Source organism: Gymnoscopelus microlampas (genome assembly GCF_963454915.1).
Source record: "Gymnoscopelus microlampas genome assembly, chromosome: 6".
NCBI lineage: Eukaryota > Metazoa > Chordata > Actinopteri > Myctophiformes > Myctophidae > Gymnoscopelus > Gymnoscopelus microlampas.
Window position 1 is genome coordinate 22,445,625 of NC_139943.1, and position 24,731 is coordinate 22,470,355.

Consider the following 24,731-nt stretch of genomic DNA (forward strand, 5'->3'; position numbering starts at 1 on the left):
AGAGGCGTCAGGTTGTGTGCGTCCCGTATTTGCGCAGAGATGGATTAGCCTCTTCTTTCAGTACAGAATGCATGTGACATGTGTGCAAGAGTTTTCTTTCATTTCTCATTTAGCAGAAGCCATGTCTGAGACTCAAAACATTGTGTATGCAGGTTCCATGTCAGTTGAAGTTGCCATGCACATACTGTATGGCTCATTTTGGAGCAATTTCCCAGCTGCCTCTCTTTTTTTCCTCACAACAATGTGAATTCTCTGGCAATGGTTATATGGTCATAAACAGTGTATAGTCAATGAAATGTACTCATTGTAATTGAGTTAACGATAATATCCCTTGCAGTAATCCAACATTCAGCTATATATGACTTCTAAAGGAAGGAAAACGTATGCCCACAGTTAACCCACTCATGCTGAATCTTCTTCTGTAAATATAACGCTCTGGATTCAAACCCGGGTCTCCTGCAAAGGAAGGGACACTTAAAGCCAATCATCTTATCCACTAGCCTTACGGGGGAATCCCCTTTGGCTGGGGGAGATATTAGGCTGCTGGTCTTCAGGCAGAGGCTCTGAGCCAGTCTGCTACATAAAGGGATGTGCATTATAATATGAATTAATGCTCGCTTACAAACCCCTTCTCTACAGTAGATGTGCTTTTTTTAAACATTTTGAACAAACACTACACTATGAATACTCTATTATGGGTATTCTTAAGAGGCCCAGCTCCACACAATAAGATTTAATTCATCATAAGGCCTGGCGCCCGACAGACATTATGGCGTATATAATAACTGCAATTTTACACCTCAGTGACAAGAAACAATTACTTTCAGTGGATATTTACTGCATGCTTATCCTGAATGTACAGTAGCTGTAATTTAATTTCAAAGTCAACAAAAGCATGACAAAAGAGGAGCCTCTGGCTCTGACAGTAATTACAGCACAGTGGCCCTCATTTATCAACGCAGCGTATAAACCGGCGTATATTTTTCCATATATTTGGCCGTACACCAACGTCGAAGTCACATTTATCAAAGGATCCTATACAGCCGATCTTAGCGTACATCAGGTCGGAGCTTTGATAAATCTCACGTCTGAAAACGAGCGTCATTTAAATAACACGCCCTTAAATATTCACAAAAGCCCCGACTTCACGACATGAAGAACCAGAATACGACCCAAACAAAGCATGAAAAGCCAATAAGAAAGAGTGTCCCCCGCTCGCCTCGCCACACACGCACACGCACACGCCTCTCTCTCTCACACACACACACACACCCACACACACACACACACACGCCCGCCCAGCTGTGTTTTTCATGTAATCCGTACCGTAGCGGTACAATCTTTGTCACGTAGGCTTGTAGCCTACATGAATGACATATTATGATACCAATCACATCGCCATGAATGGAATACGTTTGTATATTAATTTATTTAACCCATACAGAGCAGTGCGCGTTCGAGTTACACTAAAATAAAGCCGTCATGTAGGCTTCCCATTTCCCAGTGAGACTCGGACCGTTGGATGGGCGAGTCCCGTCCCGCTCCGCATTAATGAGAGATAGCCTGGAGAGAACATTAATGGATGAAGGCTGGTGTGTGTTGGACCATGGGTTAAATGTCTGATCTCCCGGTGGCCATGAAAATATAACAGCAGCGCTGCTGCACCGGTCTAAACTCCTGAGCGCTCGTATATTTTGAAAATAGCAGATCTACAAGCTCACAACGCGTCGCGATGCGACGCTGCCTTGTGAGCTTGTAGATCTGCTATTTTCAATGCAGCCAGATCTACAATCTGAATGACTGTTAAAGCAGTTTGTTTAAATTACTTTATAAAATGTTATATTTTCACAGGGATTATTTATTAGTGTAGATATACATTTAGGAGTGGATTATGTGTCTAGATGCCTGTCAGACAATGTTGCTCTGCAGGTCTAGAATGGAATAAACGGGCACAGCCAAAGTCAACAACTGGTCCCGACCAGGCGTGAGATTTCAGCCTACGGTAGGATGAAGCCCACGTCAGGATATATTGATAAATGCCGAAAGGTGCGGTGATCTCGCCGTACGTCCATTATTTGGTCTGCACCGCGTTGATAAATGAGGGCCAATATGTTGTACAATTACTTTGGTTTGGCGTTGGTTGGCATTTCCTTTGGATGCCAGCTAGCCAAGCCAAAGGAAGGGACTACGTTTTACAAACAGTTGACCAGAACCCTAAAATGTAGATTGAATGGGAGATCATCATATGTTCTATCTATCTATCTAATTATATGAACATAATCTGGGTACGCACACCCGAGGGTATCTCCATATATCCTCCTATAATTCCACAAACCTCTGAGACCAAACCTCTGACACCAAACCTCTGACACCAAACCTCTGAGACCAAACGTCTGAGACCAAACCTCTGAGACCAAAAATTGTTCTGCCCGGTTCTCCTCAGGACGCGCGACAGCACGCGCAATAACCCCACGTTTGCAACTACTTTCGCTTGCGCACTTCACCGGGTATGGTCTATATCCCAAGTGACCAAGAAACAATAGGTCTGGCATGGCCATTTACATAGCTTGATCAAAAGGGTTGATTTAACATGGAGGAATAAACACAAAGGAGGTGTCTTAACACCTGAAAGGACACCCACAACAGTGGGTGTGAGGCGAATGGCAACTTGTGATATGCATACAATCAAGAAATTGTAGATCAATATATGACAGTCCAATATTGCCATAACAGTCTATAGGCATAAGTATGCCAATTTGCGGTGTCTTCAGGCATGTCCAATCCATATATGCGGGCCCACCAGACAGATACACCCACAACTTAAACTTCAGTAGATACCATTGGCAATATGCAGGGAGTGAAGAAGCAGTTTTTTTTCCACATTCCCCACATTTAAGTTGTTTGTTGGAATTGTTGCCACAGGCTGTAGGATCTAGTCATTTGACTTTGTTGAACGTTGACACGTTTGACGCCTCGGCATACGTTGGCCTATCGACTGCCATTGTTCATGTGTGACCATCCTATAATACAATTGGCATAACTGCCCATACGCGGAGTGCCACTGCCTGCAGTTAGTTTGTTTGTAATACAACGCAAAACTGCGCATGCTGTGAGGAGTGCTGACCAAAACCAACCACAGAGTCACTTGATTTGCATAAGCAGCAGTCTTTTATTGGGGGGAAACTTTAACAAAGGCAGGTAGGGGAAAACTATAACACAAATTCCTCCCGGACTGGGGTATTTCAATAACAGTTCCTAGTGCATGCATGAAGTGCCCTATGGTGCCTAGGAAGAGAGTAGAAACCATAATTAGTCTTAATTCAGTCTTAACGAGCCATATAAGGACAAAATGTTGGAGTGTGTTTTAGCTTACCGCCCGAGCCAGCGTCCATTCACCAAGGGAGTGAGTTTCATCTGAGGAGAGGTTCAGCAAACATTTATAGGGTTGGGCTGATCAGACCAGGCTGTCACCACTCTGGCAATCAGACCTGAGGTGTCATCATATCAAGCTGATTGAGGATGAAAACAGGCACATAACCTTCCTTCCACTACTTGCCCAAGTGCTCTGCACTGTCTCTGGTGCTGAAACCTCTCCTCAGCCCTCTGCTCGCCTTGGTGGAGACGCCAGATAGCTTGGGCCCCAAGCGACACTCCACAATGCGTGGACGTGCCTCTGCAGTTTGCGAGGGATCATCTTTCACCGTGCGGGAGATCAGTGTTGCGCGAGCGCGTTTCCCCCTGCACGCTGTGCTCCATTCTCACACACACACACACACACACACACACACACACACACACACACACACACACACACACACACACACACGCTTTTGTCGGTCTTTGCGAAATCTAGTTTTGGTCATTGGAACAGTGATGCGCGTCACCCGTTTGTGAAGTGGGTATTTTCAAACCCTGGAGTGGATTTAGGGGAGCGTCAGAGTATTTGTGTTGGAGCGCCTCAGTGCGGCTGAAGAGTTTATGTGCAACCTCTTGCATGTGTGGCTGTGGCTTTACAGTTTTCCTTTGCCGTGTCTGTAGGTCTCCAGGGACCCCCTAAAGGTCTCCAGGGAACCCCCAAGGGTCTCGCGGGACCCCCAAGGGGTCCGCTATGTTTCGCGGGGGTCCGAAGGGCTCCACGATGTTTCGCGGGTGTCCCAAGACTCCAAAGGGTCCGCGGAAAGAGGGGAGCTGATTATACGCACATTTGCCTTACTTTTCACCACAGCGTTGCCATGTCTGAAAATCATAAGCGACTTTGCCCTACTTTCACACAATACTCTCTCTCACACTGTGAGGTGGCTGTAAGGTGGATCTGCGATGCGAAGTGGACGACGCGTCACGCTAGACGTTCGGGCTGCGCGCGCTGTCGATCCAACTGATATGCTCTTATACATTATGGGCATATATCAGAGGCACCGAGGGGACACATGCGCAAATTGGTGTATCATCATCATTTTTTATATGAATCGAAAATGACACGTCTAATAATAATTGTTTTCTGTTATGTCTGACATCAGTGAATGTTGAAAATCTCCATATATGCATTTGACGTGGTTTCTGTTGTGTCTGACATCTGTCAGAATCTGTAGTGGGTACTCATAAAACATAAAAACACGCAAAGACAAGAAAAGCCAAACTTACATGCACATTTGCAATGGAAACCCTGTCTGACTCAGCCTATTTCAAGACTGACCTCAACTTAAATACCAACACACACACACACCTTCAGGGTAAGGTGTTGGCTCACATAACTGCAGCTGGTCAAGATATTGATCTACACCAATGGTTGCTTAAATGGCCAAAGGTACATCACTAAAAGAATAATGTTCCCTGCGATAGCAATACATCAGCTGTTCTGGTGGATACCAAAACACAAACACACAAAACTATGAGTTATTTTTCCCCTCGGGGATTAATAAAGTATTTCTATTTTGTCTGCAAGAACCCACAGAGCGTGCTACAGTGACATAACCAATCATCGGAACGGGACATTATACACATACATGGTGGTTTTCATTCATTTTCCTCCTCAAGGGGTGGGTCAAACAATCTGAAATGACACATGTGCATTGACCATTGGCATATACAGGGACTGACAAAGCAGATGTTTTACTTCTCTCAAATATAAGCTGTTAACTAGCATTTTATTTTGCTTAGGAAGAAAATGATGAGTGTTACTGTTTTTCCTTTTTTTAAGGGCCCAGACAAAGATGGTGAAGAGCCCCCCACTGCAGACCTGGAGGACAGTCCCACGGAGTCCCTGGATGATGTTGATAAAAGTCAGGACCTGGTTTACTCCCTCAATGACAGACCGCCTTGGTACCTCTGCATTCTGCTAGGCTTCCAGGTAGGTTATGACTCTCACGCCTTGCTCAAGGACAGTTTGATTGGATTGGTGGGCACTGTGGTGATCAAACTCCCCTCACTACAGTAATACTTCTCAAGAACATGTAGACATTATGTAAAGTCGAGAGAGACAGAGAGACAGGGGCGGAGAGAAAAGGAGAGCGAGAGAGAGAGAGAGCGAGAGAGAGAGGAGATAACTTTCAAAGTCAGAAAGATGAATACAATACATGTATAACCTAACCTCCATTATGCTATGCTCACAATGGCAGCATCAAAGTGACAGGCTACAAGTCCTTTTCAAAGGAAGCCAGCGACATGAAGCTACAAAGTAAGTCACACCCAACACTCGTTGCTATACATGACGGGTGTGACACGCTACAAGCTGGACTCAACTTTTTTCACTGCATCAAACAATCATGCTTTGGTTTTACCATTTCCACTGCCCTTCCCTCTCCCCCACAATTCCTGTTCCTCGTTGTCTCCGCCAGGCCGAAAGGCATGGCGAGAGAGTATGTTTTGCACCCTGTCCGTCCGTCCGTCCTGGATGCCAATTCAGAACCTCTGCCCCAAATTTTTCACATGGGCCTGTTATAGCGCCACCAGGAGGCCAATTTGTGCAAAACCCATTTTTTGATATTACTCCTACAGATTTTATCCAAACGTCATGCAAATTGGTACACAGTATCTCTATAGTCATGTGATCAACAAGGATCTGTCCGATTTCCCATATTCAATCCTCATTGGCTAAGGTTGGCTTCCAAAGTTGGTAGGTTTTGAACAAAATGCCTCAAATCATGAACCCAGCTTGCGATTTCCGTGAAATTGCACATGCACATTCCCTCTAGGCCGAGGAAGAAATGCCACCCTTTTCACATTGGCCTGTTATAGCGCCACCAACAGGTCTAATTTAGCAAAACACATTTTCGGAACAAAATGCCTCAAATCATGAATGCAGTGTCCAATTGCCGTGAAAGGCCAAAGAAAAAATGGCACCCTTTTCACATTGGCCTATTATAGCGCCACCAGGAGGCCACAATAACGTACCTGACCTGGCGAAGACCTGTGCTCCGAGGAGCTAGTTGCTACTCATTCTGGCTATCAAACGGTTGCTATTTAATCCTACCCTTAATTATGCAGTGTGGCTTAACGACTTAAGTTGGCATTAATATTAGGCGGTCACGCTTTGTCGTTTTGTAGCTTTGGCACCACTAGTGTGAATGCAGTATTAGTCTACAGTTGTGATGTATTATTTTACTGTTGTTGCGGCTCAAGAGCAAAGCGCATGAGAGGTACAGTATGCCACACTATAGGAATACAATCGTTTTTCTGGCGACGTGTTTCTAACAACGTGTCTCAGTGTGATCACTCCCATTACTGCTGATATACTTTGCTCCTTTCTTCTGAAGACCAGTAAGTCTAGATCACACAGAAGAAAATTACTCGCTTTGAGCGGCATCCTATGTGCACTAGTTAATAAATGTGTCACAGAGACGCTCAGAAGGTTGAACTTCGGGTTGAACTTCACAGCATAACAGCCATGAGATGGGACTCATACAGTAATAATTAGTTACACAGGATCTCTGCAAAGTGTGTGCATCAGCCATGCTGGGCTCAGATAATCTTAAAATTTGCATTTGTTTAATAATATGTCAAACAAAAGTGTATTTTTATTTTTGAATAATTCCCCTTCAACCCATTAAAACTGTAAAACGCATCTGTGTAACCACTTAATAACCAATTAACCATTAATTTATACTTTGGCCATTCAAAGATAGCAGATATGCTGCTCTACGAGCTTGTAGATCTGCTAAAAAAAAAGTATCTTGAACATTTGTGCAAATCTTTGAATATATATGTTTTTTCAAGCAAACATTTTTAACTCAAATCTTTGCTTCTGGGGGTCCCTGGAACAAAATATTTTGAGATGGGGGTCCGCGGCCAAATACATATAATTTTGGAGGTCCTTGACATGAAAAAGTTTGAGAACCACTGCTATAGCAACATGTTAGGATTTAGAAGACATTTGCTGGCCTCAGGTCTGAATGGGTTAATAAAAACGTGTCATGCCAGGATTGGAGGTTCTATTATGTATGGCTCAATGGGCAGAATGTGACGCTAAAATTGTTAAGATTGTCAGAAAAGGATAGCCACACTCATCATGACCGATAGCCTGGTAAACCCTCCCTCCGGAAATCTCATTTGTAATTTATTTCAGGAGTGAGTCTGGCATGATCGCCCATTCTGCAATATTGGCTGTGGGCTGGAGTTGGGCGGGAGTAATACCATTGACTGTCAACCCCTTCAGCCAATGATCGTTGTTCCCCTTCAGCCAATCAGCAGTGCATTTTTACCACCTCCAGACTAATGTGACGCAACGGGACTTTTGAGACGGCCATGCCCAAAATAGGTTTCCTTATTCGGATACATGCGTGTCACTGCCCGCCCCTGCCCGTCCATTAACTAAAGTCAATGTATATTTAAAGCTGCAATCTGTACGTTTTATGTCCTCTGCCAACGGAGAGAGATAAACACCCAGGATTCAAACACCGGCTTCCTGCGTGGGAGACCAAACATCTGACACTCTTCCAACAGGGAAGCCCTACTAGGCCAGGGGAGATATTGGGCGTATGCGCTTCAGGCAGGGCTACTTGTCAATCAGTATGTGTCCTACCTGACACCAGGGTTTCCATATGTTAATGGAAGAGCAGGGAGACCACCTTCAACCTCTGCAAATATACTAGTTATTTTGTGTTTACATACTCTACCATACAGATTGGTTGAAATAAAGTTGTATTCATTAAATTCATTTGCGGATTGCAGCTTTAAAGAAGCACGTTCAACCTTGTCTTCATATAATTGATCCTCACTAATGTTCATTATAAGATGGCACCATTTCTGTCTACTCACTCTGTGTCTCATTGGTGGGTTATGGACAGTTCAGAACCATGGATGCATTGAAGGGATCTTCTATTCAGTCCGGGAGGGGAAGCCAGTGCAGTGAATGGAGGATGGGTGCTACAGTATGTGCTCGTACTGTATACACACTCTCAGCGGGATCCTAGCAGTGCTGTTTTCAATGTATTGGAGCTTTTGAAGGCTCTTACTAGGGATCCCAATGAGAAGTGCGGTACAGTAATCAAGCCTACAAAGGCATGGACAAGCTTTTCGGAATCAGACAGAGTGAGTATGGGACAGAGTTTGGCGGTAGAATGAGGTTTTACACAGGTGTTTACTGTTTAATATGGGCCTCAAAGTTCAGGTGCATTTTCACACCCAGACCTAAGTTTGTGCTTGTCTTATGTTTGCTGTTGCAACAGTAAAAATACAAAAACATAACAAATAGTAGTTGTGTGCACAACTACTGTCTTTTAACTGTTTTTACAGTTTTTGCCACGGCACAGCTCCAGAGCTGGATCTATTGTAAGGCCAGTGACTTGGCAGGATGTTATGATTTAAAGTTGGATACGATATTGATGGCTATTATTGATGGCCATTATTTTATTTGTTATCTAGAGAACATCTACAATTTCAAATTCAGGTCTAACAGGCAGGTAGTCAGTCATTCAGTGTAATTTTAACAGAGCTTATAAATCAATATTTTTCTTTTTTGATAGTTTTTTTATGCTGTATTTTAGATAGGTCAGTGTGGAGAGACAGGAAACCAAGGCTAGAGAGATAGAGGAGAGACATATGTGAGAAAAGACGGAGGTTGGATTTGAACCCCGGTCCACATGCTCACTAATGGTACTAATGGTACTAATAGCATAATGGTCTGTGCACTGGCTAAGCCACTACACACACCCCATAAATCAACAGAGTTTGAAAGTACATCTGCATGCATTGCTTGCGTGCTCTGTCACAGTGTCAACCAGGAGAAGCTGTTCATATTTCAGCTGTTCATATATAAAAGCTTTCAATCGAATGGTCTACATATAGTGTCGCACCACAAGCGCGCACCACACACACACACACACACACACACACACACACACACACACACACACACACACACACACACACACACACACACACACACACACACACACACACACACACACACACACACACACACACACACACAGGCGTCGGTGACATCTTGCTTAAGGGCACTTTGACATGATGCAAGGAGGAGCCAGGGAGTGAACCGTGAACCTTCTAGCCTTGCATGGCCAGACTAATATCACTGCGTAGATATTAGTCTGAAATCTCAGTATGGAACCTGCATTTCCAAGGGCCAAATTCCAAAAATGCCTCTGGTGATATAAACCCGCCCCATATTTGCATACCGGGTCCTGATTGGTGCCCCACAACTTTCCATCACAACCAAGCAGGGCCAGACCAAAACTGCTGAGAGCTATTTAATTTTTTTTTGCACTGGCAGATTCGCAGAGGATGCGCGCGCACGAGCAACCCCAACTACCCCACAGCGCAGTGCAACCCAACACCTTCCTTGCCACATCCGTGAAACGGGCGAGAAACAAGCGCTGCTGTGGTCTATGCAAACGAGCCCCAAAAGCGAGCCCAAATACGCCCAAAATCGCTTATACAAAAGGCAGAACTGGCAACGCAGGCTACGCCAATCATGTGTGCGAGATCTACAAGCTATGGGGCAGAGACGCTTTGTGCCATACACCGTATCTTAGCGACAACCTAAGCGCTAACTCTCATTGGTCGTGTCATGCTTAGGGCAGTCTCCAGACAGCAGCATCAAGTACTGCCTCACATAGCTCGCTGCCGCCATTACAGTCGGACGCACCGAGCTGGATAGCACAATCACTGTCGTGTCTCTAATAAATCACCCTGTCATTCATTTTGTCAACACTTTGAGGTCACTGCAGCCTCCTACTAATGTAACGCATGTTTATGTCCACTACTGTGATAGCGATCGTTGTATTTCACTGCTTACTTTCCAAGGGTGCTTAACATGAGCCTTTAGCATGCGGCTAATGCTAACGCACTTTCAACGTTAGCATGTAGCTAACACTAACGTGGTTGTCATGGCTGAAGCGGATGTGCAATCACTTTGTCAACAATGAACGTTAGTGTGGTGAATGTTGTGTGTGGTGCTGATGTTTGTTGTGTGAAGCTTAATGTCAGTGTTTGTGTTGGAGCGCCTCAGTGCGGCTGCAGAGTTCATGTGCAACAGCTTGCATGCGTGGCAGTTTTCCTTCGCCGTGTCTGTAGGTCCCAGGGACCCCCAAGGGTCTCCAGGGACCCTAAGGGGGGGGGGGCCCCTGGGTATTTATTTTATTTCATTTATCCCATGATTTTGTACCCGGCTTGCCGGACCCTCTGAGTTTTTCTCTTTTTTTTTTGGCCCAGGAGGTTCTTTTTTTTTTGCTCAGGAGTTTGGCCAGCTATACGTGCCATGCAGGGGCTTCACTAACCGAGCCATGGCCCCACTGGCCCTCATGACGCTACGCCAGTGATCTGCGCTGCCAAGTGGGCGCTGCGTGGGTGCTAGACGTTCGGCCCGGGCCGAACTTCTAGTATGCATACAAGGCTCTTGGGATATTATGCATAATGGAGGGCAGGGGTTCTGTCACTGCACAGTAGGCCCCTCGTTTTATGCTACTGTTCTGCCATAAAAACCATGTCTTCCTTTAGGTAACATTACAGAAGCTTCTGTACCTTAATTGCCAGGTAATTGACCATTCACCATAATGTGCTATAGTTTGATTAGGTCTACATTACTGCAATGGGACGTCAAGGTTTACTTGCATAATAATAGCTGAAAATACTTAATAAAAATGTAATTAAGGGTTCAACCCTCTTGTAATGTGTTGGCATACAACATTATTTGTTTAGTAGACAATGTGCTGAAACAAATAACTTGTTTCTGTAGTCAATTTTCTATTGGTGCAAGTCCACACAATTCCATAAATTGTCATGGAAACACATGATGATGATTCAGTTCTTTCAGAATTGATTTAAGATTCTCTAGATTATATGCAAAACAAACTTTTTCAAAACAAACAAAGTTGTCCTTTAGCATAGAAAAGGCAACCCTTAAAAGTGCCATGCTTTTACAATTATTATTCTTTTCAGAATACTAGCCTTGGTGGATGATAGACTATCACCTAGGCATTTGTTGTTGTCCTTGTTGGCCTTTATCCAACTGAGGGTAATAATGAATGACAGGTGATAATTTGTTTAGCACACACACCTCGCCCGTGGAGCTGGATCTATTGTAATGGCCTTACAATAGATCCATCTCCAGAGCCAGTGCCTTGGCAGGATGTTATGCTTTAAAGCTGGATAATATGTTGATGGCTATTAACTTGATCTAGAACAACATCTACAATTGCATTAGACTGATATTATGCCAACATGGCTGACTTTCTGCTTTCCCTTCAGTCCAACTTTCAGCCAAAGTGATGTCACAGCAAAACTCTCACCAGAATTGCATCACCTAGGAATATTCTAACAAAATACACTTTCCCTTACAAAGGGGGGCAGCGGTAGTCAAAAGGTTAGAGGAGCTTTATGGCTGAACGTTTCCAGTTTCGGAACAATCTGGTTGGGGATTCTGGGGAAGTAAATCACCAACACTCATCCTTGCCTCAACACCCCAACTGCTCCCTGGGTGGTGCTAGGTGACTGTCCACCGCTCCTAATAGTTAGGATGGGTCAAATGTATTGGATTTCCCCATAGAGATCATTAAAAGTGTAGCAATTTACTGTACATACACCACCACACTTACAGTAGTATAAGTATAGGCATACATGATTTAAATCAGTAGTGTTTACCAAATTTAAAAAAACAGGTTCATAGACTAGTCACCAGTTAATGGAGATGCTGCTGTGTTTAAGACTGTTTTGATGACATTAATGGAACATTATACAGTATTATGCTGATCATTGATAAGGTCTTTAAGGTTTTTCCTTTTTTCCTCTTCTATTTTCTCTATAATTAAGGATTTAGGCAAACAATGGATGGTATTTTACTGTGCACAAACAAGCGATATGATTGTCAAGCAATATTCATTCTGTAAGGGTATAGTATGCTCTAGTCTAATGTAATATACTATTAGCTTAGAACAGCTATCTGGCTATTCATCCTGGATCTGTTGACAGTCTTGTAGCTCTCATATGCTTATTTAATGCAGGTCCCGGTAGTAGAAAAATAAAGCCCAGCCATCAAATTTGTTCTGGTGCCGGGTCCGAAAGGGCTCATTATATCAGAGAGAAATGTCAGTGACTTGAATTCAGGTGATTAACCACTTGAACCCAACATATTCTGGGGGGAACATTAGCCAACAATAGCCGATCTACTGTACAAGCTCAAAACGCGCTGCAACGCGTTGAAAAATAAAGCAGTTCAAGTACAGAGCCAACTGAGTCTAGAAGGTTTCAGTGGTTAAATTCTACATTCTGTAGTTTACATCTTCAACTGTGAACAATCATTGTACTAAAACAATGCAGAGAAGAGCTTAATTTGGTCAAATATAGACAATGAAGATGTGAGCCCTAGACCTACCTGCAACGCTAAGTTGGGTGCCCTCCCAAAATTCTGGTTGGTTTTGAATGGCTTTGGCTGTTTTCCTCTGATTTATGTACGGTGTGAATTTGACAATACCCCATAAATCTGTACAAGATAACCAACATCTGTCTCAAATTATTTTTCTCTCTGTTCCTTCTTTTATTTTCTCCTCAGAGATCCGGTTAATGTACTGTATGTCCAGTATCATTTATTCAAACAGCATCTTTGTGGCCAGTCCACTGGCAGATTTACAATTTGCAAGGCAATGTGTTCCCAGCCCCTTGTCACAGAGGTTTTATTGAACACATAAAACCATCCATCCAAAAACCTGTGCCTATGGACCCCTGGCATTAGATAAGCGAAACATTCAAAACCGGTGTTATAGCCTACTCTTGCTTTGCAGTGGCACTACGCTTCAAACATGCATTCACCCGAACACAGGGAAACAATAATTATTGTAACCGGAAGTCACACACTCTGACAACCAAACTCCTAACTCTAGTTTACCTGCTGAGGTACACAGGGATAGAACCCGCAACCCTGGCAGCAATAGTGCCTTGCTTTACCCAGAAAGCTTATTTATGTTAAAGCAGCCAGTAACAGGATACAGATGTAGATAGTGACCAAAATAAAGACTTATCTTCTGTCTTCCTTATATCTTCTGCATTTAATGAACTATTGTCATTTATCTGTTTTCACAGCACTATATCCTAGCCTTTGGAGGCATCATTGCAATCCCTCTGATTCTGTCGGAGCCTCTCTGCATCGGTGACAACAACGCTGCTAAGAGCCAGCTCATCTCAACCATATTTTTTGTGTCAGGGTTGTGCACCCTGCTCCAGACTGCTGTAGGAACGAGGTAACACACACACACACACACACGCGCGCACACGCGCACACACGCACGCACACACGCACACGCACACACACACACACACACACACACACACACACACACACACACACACACACACACACACACAAAACATCCCAAGGAGTGGGGACAAAATTATTATTATTACACACACACACACACACACACACACACACACACACACACACACACACACACACACACACACACACACACACACACACACACACACACACACACACACACACACACACACACACACACACATTTTAACAATGCATTCATGTCCACATAAAGGAGAGCATACAAGGACACAAATATTAAACGTATAGTTATATGGTTACATTCACAAAATCATGGCATACGTCTTCATGATACAATAAGCCTATCACTCACATATTTTTTTTAAACATTTTTTAACAATTTTGGGTATACGGACTCAGTACTCTATGGGTATAAGTAACAGCGTCTCTGCCAATATGTGGCGGCTGACTTACATTCTTTACTTAGCCCCTTAACTTAACCACAGTCGACCTAACAACTCTAACCCTAACGATATGCACCTGCGAACCTTAATCCGGCCTAATCCTATGAAACTCCTCCAATACTACCATCCCCTATGAGTTTGATGTTCAAAACATGTCCCAAAATGTGTCCGTTTCAAGAGCTCTAAGGTCAGGGAGGTGCCCTATAAAATTGTGCCGACTGCTCCAGAGCCTGATCTTAAATTTCATGATCTAACTGATTTGTTAATCCTTTAAAAGCTGTTATCTCCTCAGCAGGCCTCCAATTTCGTCACTTTAGGGGCAAGGCCACTTGGCCTTTGGTGGTCATTTTTTGAGGGCACAGAGGCCAAATACCAGGGCAGGAAGGTAATCAAATAAAACACTGTTTTTATGCACTTCACTGACTGGAGTAGGGGTCATACGTATCACATGAGCATTTACGGATTAGAGATTGTATTGAACACAAAAGTTATTTTCATTCAAGATGAATTGTCATTGGACTTGCAGTATTGACTTTACTTGATAAGATACAGTTAAAGATTAACTGTATGAATAATTTGGTTTGCCTAATACACATTAATGTTATCATCAACTGTCATCCAACAAGTTTTTATGAAATTATCATAAACTCTCTCTCTTCACTCTTTTCACTTGGCTTCTGCTGCATTTTAGGCTGCACGCACGCACACACAACACTTATTTAATTAAGTATATTTGATGACATAACATAAGGTGTTTGCATTTACTGAATACTCAAAGAAAGCTTGGGATAAAACAACAAAGATGACATTGAAACAAATCTCAAAGTGCTACAGTACAGGATACAAAAACATTTGCTTAAAACAATCTAAAAAGGTTTAAGGTTTAAAAACAATTTTAAAAAAGCAAGGGGGGCAAAGAAAACCTAGGGGGTAAAACCGTAATAGCTAACCGAATGCTTTATTAAAATGGAAAGTGCAAAGGTGTTTGATGTGGGCCTCATAGTTGAGGTGGGGGTCCATTCTCACGCCTAGGTTGGTGACGACAGATCCAGGTCCTGGCCAGAGAAGAGCTATCCAATATCTGTTTTTGTTTTAAAAATTACATTTTATTAAAACGTCAAATCAAATCATTGGTGATGTGTGAGTGTGTGGCTCCGTGTGCATGCAAGTGTGTTGCCTACATTCACCCTTCACTCTAAATAATGGAGTCAGTCAAAGTTTCAGAAAGTTGTTGAACTGAGGCCTCACTGCCTGCGGATGGATAGAACACTTTCACTTTGAGTGAAAGTGTTCTTCTTAAGACCCCGGTACAAGATTGGACAGCCCCTGAAAAAATAGGGAAAACTCCCAGATCTTTGAAAGAAGTGCATCAGAATCTTTTCATTAGCGAGGATTAATACCTTCTCTTTCTTTTCCTGTTGGGGATTTACGAAAGGAATATTTTTTCACAGAGATGGATACTCTATAAAGAGTATCTATATATGTTTATTGGGTTTTTTACAGAAGCATTCGTTGTATTCAGCCAACCACCATGCAACCATTGAATAGGTTAACATAAATACGTTTTACATGAACAATTGTCATGTAACCAGTTACTTTTCTCCCCTCCAAAAAAATACCTCACAAGACAAGAAGGAAAGTCACGTCAACTCAACCATATAGGTCTTACTGTATATTTCAATCTGCATAGCTGAGCTGAGTTGTGCTGAGCAGCACAACAGTCCGGCAATAGGGCTTTGGAGAAAATAGGATGCCCAGGGCATTCTTTAGGTTTTCAGTTTAAATCTGTTACTAGTGCACCCAAGCGTCCTTAGTATTTCAATACTCCACCAGACCAAAATGTGATGCTTCGGTTAGGAATGAAAGCTACATTTATCCTCCTCACAAATTGAAAGAATGGACCCCATATTTTCCCAAATTTGGCGGAGCCACTCAATGAGTCTGTTTTTTTCCAGTCTAAGAAAAATAAAGGACAAGCTCTCATCCAGTGTGTATGAGAGGGAGACTATAAATGAAATAAATGAAAATCAGTTAGCCAATAGGGTGACAAAAGCCAGAACATTTTTTTATTTAGAGAGGGAAGGCAATGAAGGGAAAACCGCGAACAATGTACCAAACTTAATTGGTTCTATATTTTCCCCTGTTATCTCTGAAGTATTAAAGATGTCCATCTAATGAAGGGATGGGCACAGCCCAAACATATGTATGAGGTCTGCTGGAGAATGTTGACATCTATTACAGGCTGGAGATACACCATCATAAATTCTAGACAACAAAGCTTGAAGTAGGTACGGTCACTACGGTGTACCACTTTATACTGAATAAGAGCATGTCTTGCACAGACAGAAGACCCGTAAATCTGGGATTTCAATGATTCTGGGCGTACAAGGCAAATCTCATTCATATAGTGTGTGTGTGTGTGTGTGTGTGTGTGTGTGTGTGTGTGTGTGTGTGTGTGTGTGTGTGTGTGTGTGTGTGTGTGTGTGTGTGTGTGTGTGTGTGTGTGTGTGTGTGTTTTTTTTAACAGATTACATTACATACTTACGTAGATAGATATACTGTACATGTGGCTCGTAACAAGCATTGCATGTACAGTATGTGTATAATCTCTCTATCTCTCTAAATTATATCCTTATACACATATATACTGTATATATATTACTGTATGTGCATTTGCTTCTTGGGAATGGGAATTTAGCAATAGTAACGGAAGTATGTCAGCTCTTCAAACAGGTTGGCAAAAAAATAAAATAGTTATTTTCTGGTCAAAATGTGTGTGTTTTTTTGGGGGTCTGTCAGTATTCAGATATACCATTTTTCATCCTCCTCCTCCATTATTTATTGAAGTGTAACTTAGATGTGTTTACCGGATTAACAGCTGGAATAATTCCCTTTCTGTTGCTAAATAATAAAACCTTGTCAAAAGTTCAGTAGTTGCATGTATCCATACAGTAGCAGCCACTCAGCATTCTAAAATTGGGATGGAATGGAATCCCTGACATGTGTAATTTGCTGTTTACTGAAATTCTCTCTGGAGAACTTAAGTTTTTTGTATTTACCTGCTAAACTCCACTGTTTAGTTACTCCACTTTAACTCCAACCCCCACTCCCACCGTGACCCCCTATACCCACCACTCACCTCATCACGACTCACAGATGCCCTACTCACTCACAACAATGCACATTACCACATAGTACTGTTTACCCTGGAGTGGTTTGTGCAGGTTCATGCCCAGACACAGCAGTGTTCGGTTGAGCTGTACGTATTTACACACCTCTGGGTTATAGGTCAACTAAGCTCATATAAAGATTTGCATGGCAGTAAATCATTCAAGCCAGCAAGACAGGGGTCTAGTTGAGACAGCACTTATACAGTTGATAAGATTTCTCCTGCCGATTAGCACTGAAATAGTTCCATTGTTATTTATTGTAAAGATCCTAGTACTGGTCCATCATTTGGGTGGTTTTAATTGTGGATTTGTTCTGGATTGTAACGACCCTGGTACTGGTCCATTGTTTGGGTTGTTTCAATTTGTGGATTTGTTCTAGATTGTAACGACCCTGGTACTGTTCCATCATTTGGGTGGTTTTAATTTGTGGTTTTGAAAACTGTGGCGCAATCTGGGGAAGCAGCCAATGGGTTAATGAGACAAAGCCTCTGGGAATATTGTAAAACACTTTGTATAAAATAACACAGTCCCAGGTACAATAACGCACGCATGCACGCACACACACACACACACACACACACACACACACACACACACACACACACACACACACACACACACACACACACACACACACACACACACACACACACACACACACACACCATCACTGCCAAAAAGGTGCTTTCACACATACTGTGTAGACAGGTACATCATACAATTCGACACACACGTTTACCAGTGTTCCTGCTGTTACAGTACAATGTGTATGTACTATAGGTAAATGCTCCTTTTGAATTACCCTTTTATAATTTTAGATGGGATGGATTAGACAGGTTTTAAATAAACCTGTCTAATCCATCTCAAACCGGAGGTCATTCCAGTCCAATGCAAGCATACTTGGTAACTTTTTCAAATAATAAATATAATCTTTCACTGGAATATTTTGCACATACAGAAGTATTTCACATAAATGTAAAATACTTATGTGACCATTTCTCTAGGCCTACGATTTTTGCATGTGAGTGTCTGCTGGTTTGTTTAACCCCTACGGAAGTGCTTTGGAATGGAAATGTATTCCATTTTTACTAGCAATTTTTACTAGCAAAGCCAGTATAGTGGGGGCTGTGTATTTAGTTTTTTGTTTTCATTTGAAGTTCATGTGAAAGTTTCACTTTGTAAAATATTTATATGACCATTTCTCTAGGCCTACAATTTTTGCATGTGAGTGTCTGCTGGTGTTTAACCCCTATGGAAGTGCTTTGGAACGGAAATGTATTACATTTTTACTAGCAATTTTTACTAGCAAAGCCAGTATTGTGGGGGGCCGTGTATTGAATTTTTTGTTTTCATTTCAAGTTCATGTGAAAGTTTAATTTTAACTACTAATTTGAAGGTAAGGGTCTATAGAACAATTTTGGTTTGAGTGTCAAGCACTCAGATAAATTGGCCTCTAGGGGGTGTCGGCAGTTCCCAACCCCCCACCCCCCTAGCAAAATATGTTAACTGTTATAACATTCGATTGCATTATCCGATCCGAACATAATGAGATATGTATGGATTTGGATCAGGAGTAGCATTTGGTAGCCTGGTATCCAGCCTGCTTCGCTACGTTCGGCGGACTTTTTTTTCTCTCTTCGCTTCTCAGTCTGGAATGCCTCCTATCTCCAAGGGAGGCGGGACATGACAAACGTTTCGAGTCGTGCCGTGGCTTCTGATTGGTCTGTGGTGCGGGGCGGGACAAACAAAAACAGTGTGATCGTTGTGATTCGTCATTCGTTTGAACAACATCCAATCAGCAACGACGTTGCCTAGTGTAACATATGTAGTTCCAGTGTAGTTCTGCAAAACGAGTCGATGGGGTGCATTCCAGACTGAGAAGCGAAGAGAGAAAAAAAAGTCCGCCGAACGTAGCGAAGCAGGCTGGATACCAGGCTAAGCATTTGGTACTTCAAGAGTATTACCCATAGAATTATTTTTTTTTCCAGTATTGGCACATATCCACAAAATTAGAAATAGTGGGGGACCGAGTATGGGTAATTTTTTGTTTTAATTTCAAATTGATGTGAAAGTTTCGTTTTCACTGCTAAATTGAAGGTAAGGGTCTATAGAACATTTCTGGGTCGAGTGTCAAGCACTCGGATAAAGAAAATGGCCTCTAGGGGGTATCGGCGGTTCACAGCCACACACCAGCCATAGCAAAATGTGGATATGTTTTTTAATATATTGCGTGCGTGCGTGCGTGTGTGCGTGCGTGTGTGCGTGCGTGCGTGCTGTGCCTAGTATACGTACGTATGCCTGTATGTTCATTATTGTTTTTTTTTTCCAATTGCCCCCCTGGCGGCCAGGGTCATCCCTGGACATACTAAGCTTCGGTGTGTAGCCCGGCCATGCTTGTCACCGTGAAGCTCTATGTGTAGATCAGATCTCTCCTTGGGTTGACTCCAGCCTTTAAGACACCAGGGAGTTGCCTGTTGAGAATACTGAACCTCCTCGTAACCAAACAAACCTGTGTAATCCCTTTTGCAGTGGTGGAAAGTAACTAAGTACATTTACTTAAGTACTGTACTTAAGTAAAAGGTATTTGTACTTTACTTGAGTATTTCCAATTTCCAGTACTTTTACTTCTACTCCACTACATCTCAGAGGCAAATATTGTACTTTTACTCCACTACAATTATTTGAAAACTTTAATTACTAATTACTTTTCAGATATAAATTATGATATTATAAAACATACATTAACCACTTTAGCCCTATTTTATAAATATATTATAATCTACAAGCTCACAACACGTCGCATCACAACGCGTTGTGAGCTTGTAGATCTGCTATTTTCAAATATTTTAGCACTTTTACTTTTGGTACTTTAAGTATATTTTGATGCCAATACAATACTTTTGTACTTTTACTCAAGAACATTTTGAATTCTGGACTTATAGTATTCTATATTGCAGTATTGGTACTTTTACTTAAGTAAAACATTACTTTTTCCACCACTGCCCTTTTGAGAGTTCATGTCTATAAAATGTAAATGGATAGGTTAAAGCAGTGGTTCTCAAACTTTTTCATGTCAAGGACCCCCAAATTGACACATATTAGCCCGTGGACCCCCCTTTGAAAAGATATGCCAAGGACCCCCATAAGAGAAGATCTTTACGGCTCTATAGCAGTGATTTTCAAGCATTTTGATTTCTTGGACCCCCAGTTTGACATGCATTAAGCTACGGACCCCCATTTAATGGCATTTCTATCTCTTGGACCCCAATTTATATCGTAAAATCAATGTTAATTTAACTCTGAGAGTGTACAAATGGAACCAAATGGACCCGTTAGGGTCCATTTGGTTCCATTTGTACACTCTCAGACTTACAGACCCATAAGGGTCCATTTGGTTCCTGTCCATCATTTAGCTGGGGACCCCCTGGAACCCCCTCAAGTACCCCTGGGGGTCCCCGGACCCCACTTTGAGAACCAATGGGTTAAAGAAACCTTATCATAACGCTTGATCATTACGCTCTGTTGAGTAAAGTACTTACTTGGAAATAAATCGACATTACTTCTTTTTGAGCCTCGCTGAGCCTAGGACCGTATATCAACATTTGTATTTTAGAGTGACTTTTTCTTCAATCTCACTATAGTCTACAAATGTTTTTATACTTTTTAACGTGTCACTTTATTTTGGAATGTAATTGTAATAATGAAGTGTCACACCAATTACGATGAATGTGTTTAACCCTCTACACAGGTTACCAATCCTCCAGGGAGGGACATTCAGCTTCATCACTCCGACCTTAGCCATCCTTGCTCTTCCCAAGTGGAAGTGTCCAGACCCTGGGGACCCTGAGGCCCCCGTCATGGTGTCCATGGAGCTGGAGAACGGAACCAGCTCCCCGATGCAGATCAGCTCTGACGAGGTGTGGATGTCACGGATGCGTGAGGTACCTCATATTCTCATCATTTCCTTCTATTGGTTAGGTCATTGGTTGTCAAAGTGGGGTCCGGGGACCCCCAGGGGTACTTGAGGGGGTTCCAGGGGGTCCACAGCTAAATGATGGATAGGAACTAAATGGACCCTTATGGGTCTGTAACTCTGAGAGAGTACAAATGGAACCAAATGGACCCGTTAGGGTCCATTTGGTTCCATTTGTACGCTCTCAGAATTAAATTAACATTGATTTTACAATATGAATTGGGGTCCCAGAGATAGAAATGCCATTAAATGGGGGTCTGTAGCCCTAATGCATGTCAAACTGGGGGGTCCTTGAAATTAAAATTGTTGAGAATCACTGCTAGAGCCATAAAAATCATCTCTTATTATGGGGGTCCCTGGCCTATCTTTTCAAATGGGGGTCCGCGGGCGAATAAGTGTCAATTTGGGGGTCCTTGACATGAAAAAGTTTGAGAACCACTGGGTTAGGTAATGTAAAGTTACATTAAGGTTAGAGTCATGGATGCATGATATTTGTATATTCTCCTGTTCTTTTAGTTCCCATTATATTTAGAAGAGTTTAATAATGTCTCAATGAACATCTATAACATTCTTGTCATAATCCTAATCTTGATAGGCTACAGTATGTAACATACAATTAAAAAAAAGCAGTAATGTATCTCTTTTCTCTTTTTATTAAAGATCCAGGGAGCCATCTTGATTTCCTCTCTGCTCCAGATCGTGCTGGGCTTATCTGGACTAGTGGGCTTGGTGCTAAAGTTTATCGGGCCTCTAGCCATCGCTCCCACCATCAACCTCATCGGACTGTCATTGTTCATCGAGGCTGGGAAGAAGTCTGGAGCCCACTGGGGAATAGCAGCCCTGTGAGTGGAAAGTGCAAGTTCATTGCCAGTCAGTGTCTTTAGTACAAGATACCTTACTGTAAGCTTGGGCTTGAAAGAATTAAATGTAAAGGGCCTGGTAGTAAATTTTGCAAAAGAAACATCACAAATTTTCAAAAATAGCAGATCTACAAGCTCGTAGCGCTATGAGCTTGTATATCTGCTATTTTTGAATAGCCAAAGATATCTAAAAATTACACAGATTCTTTCCCGGTCTAAATGGGTTAAAAACATTCTGTTTAAAAGTGATCAATTACTAAACCCCGAAAACAACACATTGTATAACCAAGAGCCTGGCGTCCACTACACTATGACTAATGAGGCACCCACCATACAGATTGCCCACGGACACCTCCTAGATGTAGGCGCCATGATAAAACTCAAGCTACTGTACAGTACACAGAGCTGGTCTAGATTATTCCTTGACATCCTAAGCTCCTAAACTCATATTGCTGCAGTTAGAACCAATGTACAATACATACAGCATTTCAGCAGTTGTGTGATATGAACTGGAGCTCATTATAGCCTTGAGCAACTGAACCGGAAAAACTAAGTCGATGAGAATCGATAGCTAGATATGAACAGTCGTAAACCCACCATACATCAAGACTGATATCTCACAGACATCCGGCAAGAAGATAACATGACAAAATGCAGGCTTGCCTTGAATGACTACTACATCTAGATCATGCCTAGACATAATTATAAACGTATACAGCAGGGGTCTTCAACAGGGGGTCGGGGACCCCTAAGGGGTCCTCAGAGTTACTACAGGGGGTCCACCAAATCTATGTGAGATTTTTCTCTCTCCTTTAGTTTTTTTTTACACTAACCACTTGAACCCTGAGCATCCCTATTCTGGGGGGAACATTCACCGAAAATAGCCGATTGACAGCTGACAACGCGTCGTGCAGCTTGTCGATTTTTGGTGACAAAGTTTGGTGTAGAGGCAAAAAAAAGAGTACAGAGCCAAACATCAAGTTTACTAGGTATTGAGGGTTTATAAGCGGTTAAATGTCTGGAAAATACACATCAAAATGTATCCAACATATAAAAAAGTGTGTAAATAAACCAAATAAACAGAGAAAAACATCAATGTACACAACACTCATGATAGTTCTGTCAAACAAGTCTATGAAGTTGAAATCTGCAACACAATGTTATACAATGTAGTTGTGGGGTCCCTGCTTCATCTCTCTCTCTCAGTTAAGGGGGTCCGTTGAAGACCCCTGCTCTACAGTATGTGTATCCAAGCCACACCATAAGCCTTGTAGCTTATACTGTATGAAACATACAACATAGTATAGTATATACTAGTATAAACTGTGGATAGGGTACAGTTGTACACATACTGTATGTACTGTAAATTAACTAGGGCATTGTTATGTTTGTGTGGATTTTTATCAAAGATTAAGGCTGTTTTGTTGTTGTGTAGAATCAGGAATACACACTTATTACTTCTGTGTTGAAGTTGCATGTTTGCCCCCGTGTGCACGTGGGTTTCCTCCAAACATGCATGTTATGGGGTTATACGTTGGGAATTATCCCAACGTATAACTTTTGGGACAATCCACTCTGAACCGTGAAGATATTTGCATGCATGATACAGGGTCTTAGCTTAGTTGACAGGCCTAATTCACATTTGTTTTATGTTGACCCTAAATAATGTTAATACTGTACTATTTATATGTGTACTAATTTAGAGAAGTTATGTGATAAGGTGCAATAATGCAGGTGCAGAATAATGCATGATGGCCAAGATATAACTACAGATAAACAAGGGGAGGTACCGTACTGAACAAGCCTGTTTCAAAACATGCCAGCCCTCTCCTGCAGCATTTCCACCACCCTCCCTCATCCCTTGTTTATTCATTTAAACAACTTAACATGCATTCGACTTGGCAACTACCGGCTGTCTACAGGCAGTGTTGTGTGAATGTAGCAATTCAATTCATTTAAACACAATTTGGGTTCATTAAGTCAAAATGCAGTTAGAAGTAAACCTGCACTGGAAACTCCACCATAGTGGCGAGCATAGGGATGGAAACGGTGTGAATATATTTTCAAGAATAAGGAGGGTGTCAAGTTGTGTTAACAAATCTAGGAGCTTGGAGAGGATAGCCAGAAGGCTGACAATGTGCAGGTTTTGTGCACCTATTAGTCAGTGGTGTATCATTGAAACCTTCATAGATCATATATTTTAAGAACTTGTGTGACACATTTTCACAAAATCATCTTTGGGCCTCTGTCCGATTTTGGACAAAAATGTGAATTACTCGCCGGCAAATATATTGCATCAAAACTATTCCTTGTACAGATTGATGCTTGCGGTGTGAAAGCTCAGAAAAATCTACATTGTTCCGAATAAAAACAACATTTATCCCTATTTTCCTATAGTTGTATGTGTAAAATCTGTCGATTTATTTTCACAATAATTGCTCCCGTTATGCAATAGCTCCCCCAATCCCACCAGTTTAGAATGGAATATACGCTCCTCAGGCTGTTTAGGCTTAAATTTGCGAAGTCACTGCTTACCTC

At 42.2% G+C, this 24,731-nt stretch overlaps 1 protein-coding gene across 1 annotated transcript in view; it reads left to right on the forward strand.

The window, feature by feature from the left end:
* Positions 1-24,731, forward strand: part of LOC311046908 (solute carrier family 23 member 1) — a gene marked incomplete at its 5' end in the record, with an annotated part of 78,381 nt that overhangs the window by 14,590 nt on the left and 39,060 nt on the right. The window contains 4 exons of the mRNA XM_084059487.1: positions 5,198-5,347; positions 13,531-13,688; positions 21,109-21,301; positions 21,994-22,175. Of these exons, the coding sequence (XP_083915613.1) occupies positions 5,198-5,347; positions 13,531-13,688; positions 21,109-21,301; positions 21,994-22,175 (683 nt within the window). The remainder of the gene's footprint in view (positions 1-5,197; positions 5,348-13,530; positions 13,689-21,108; positions 21,302-21,993; positions 22,176-24,731) is intronic.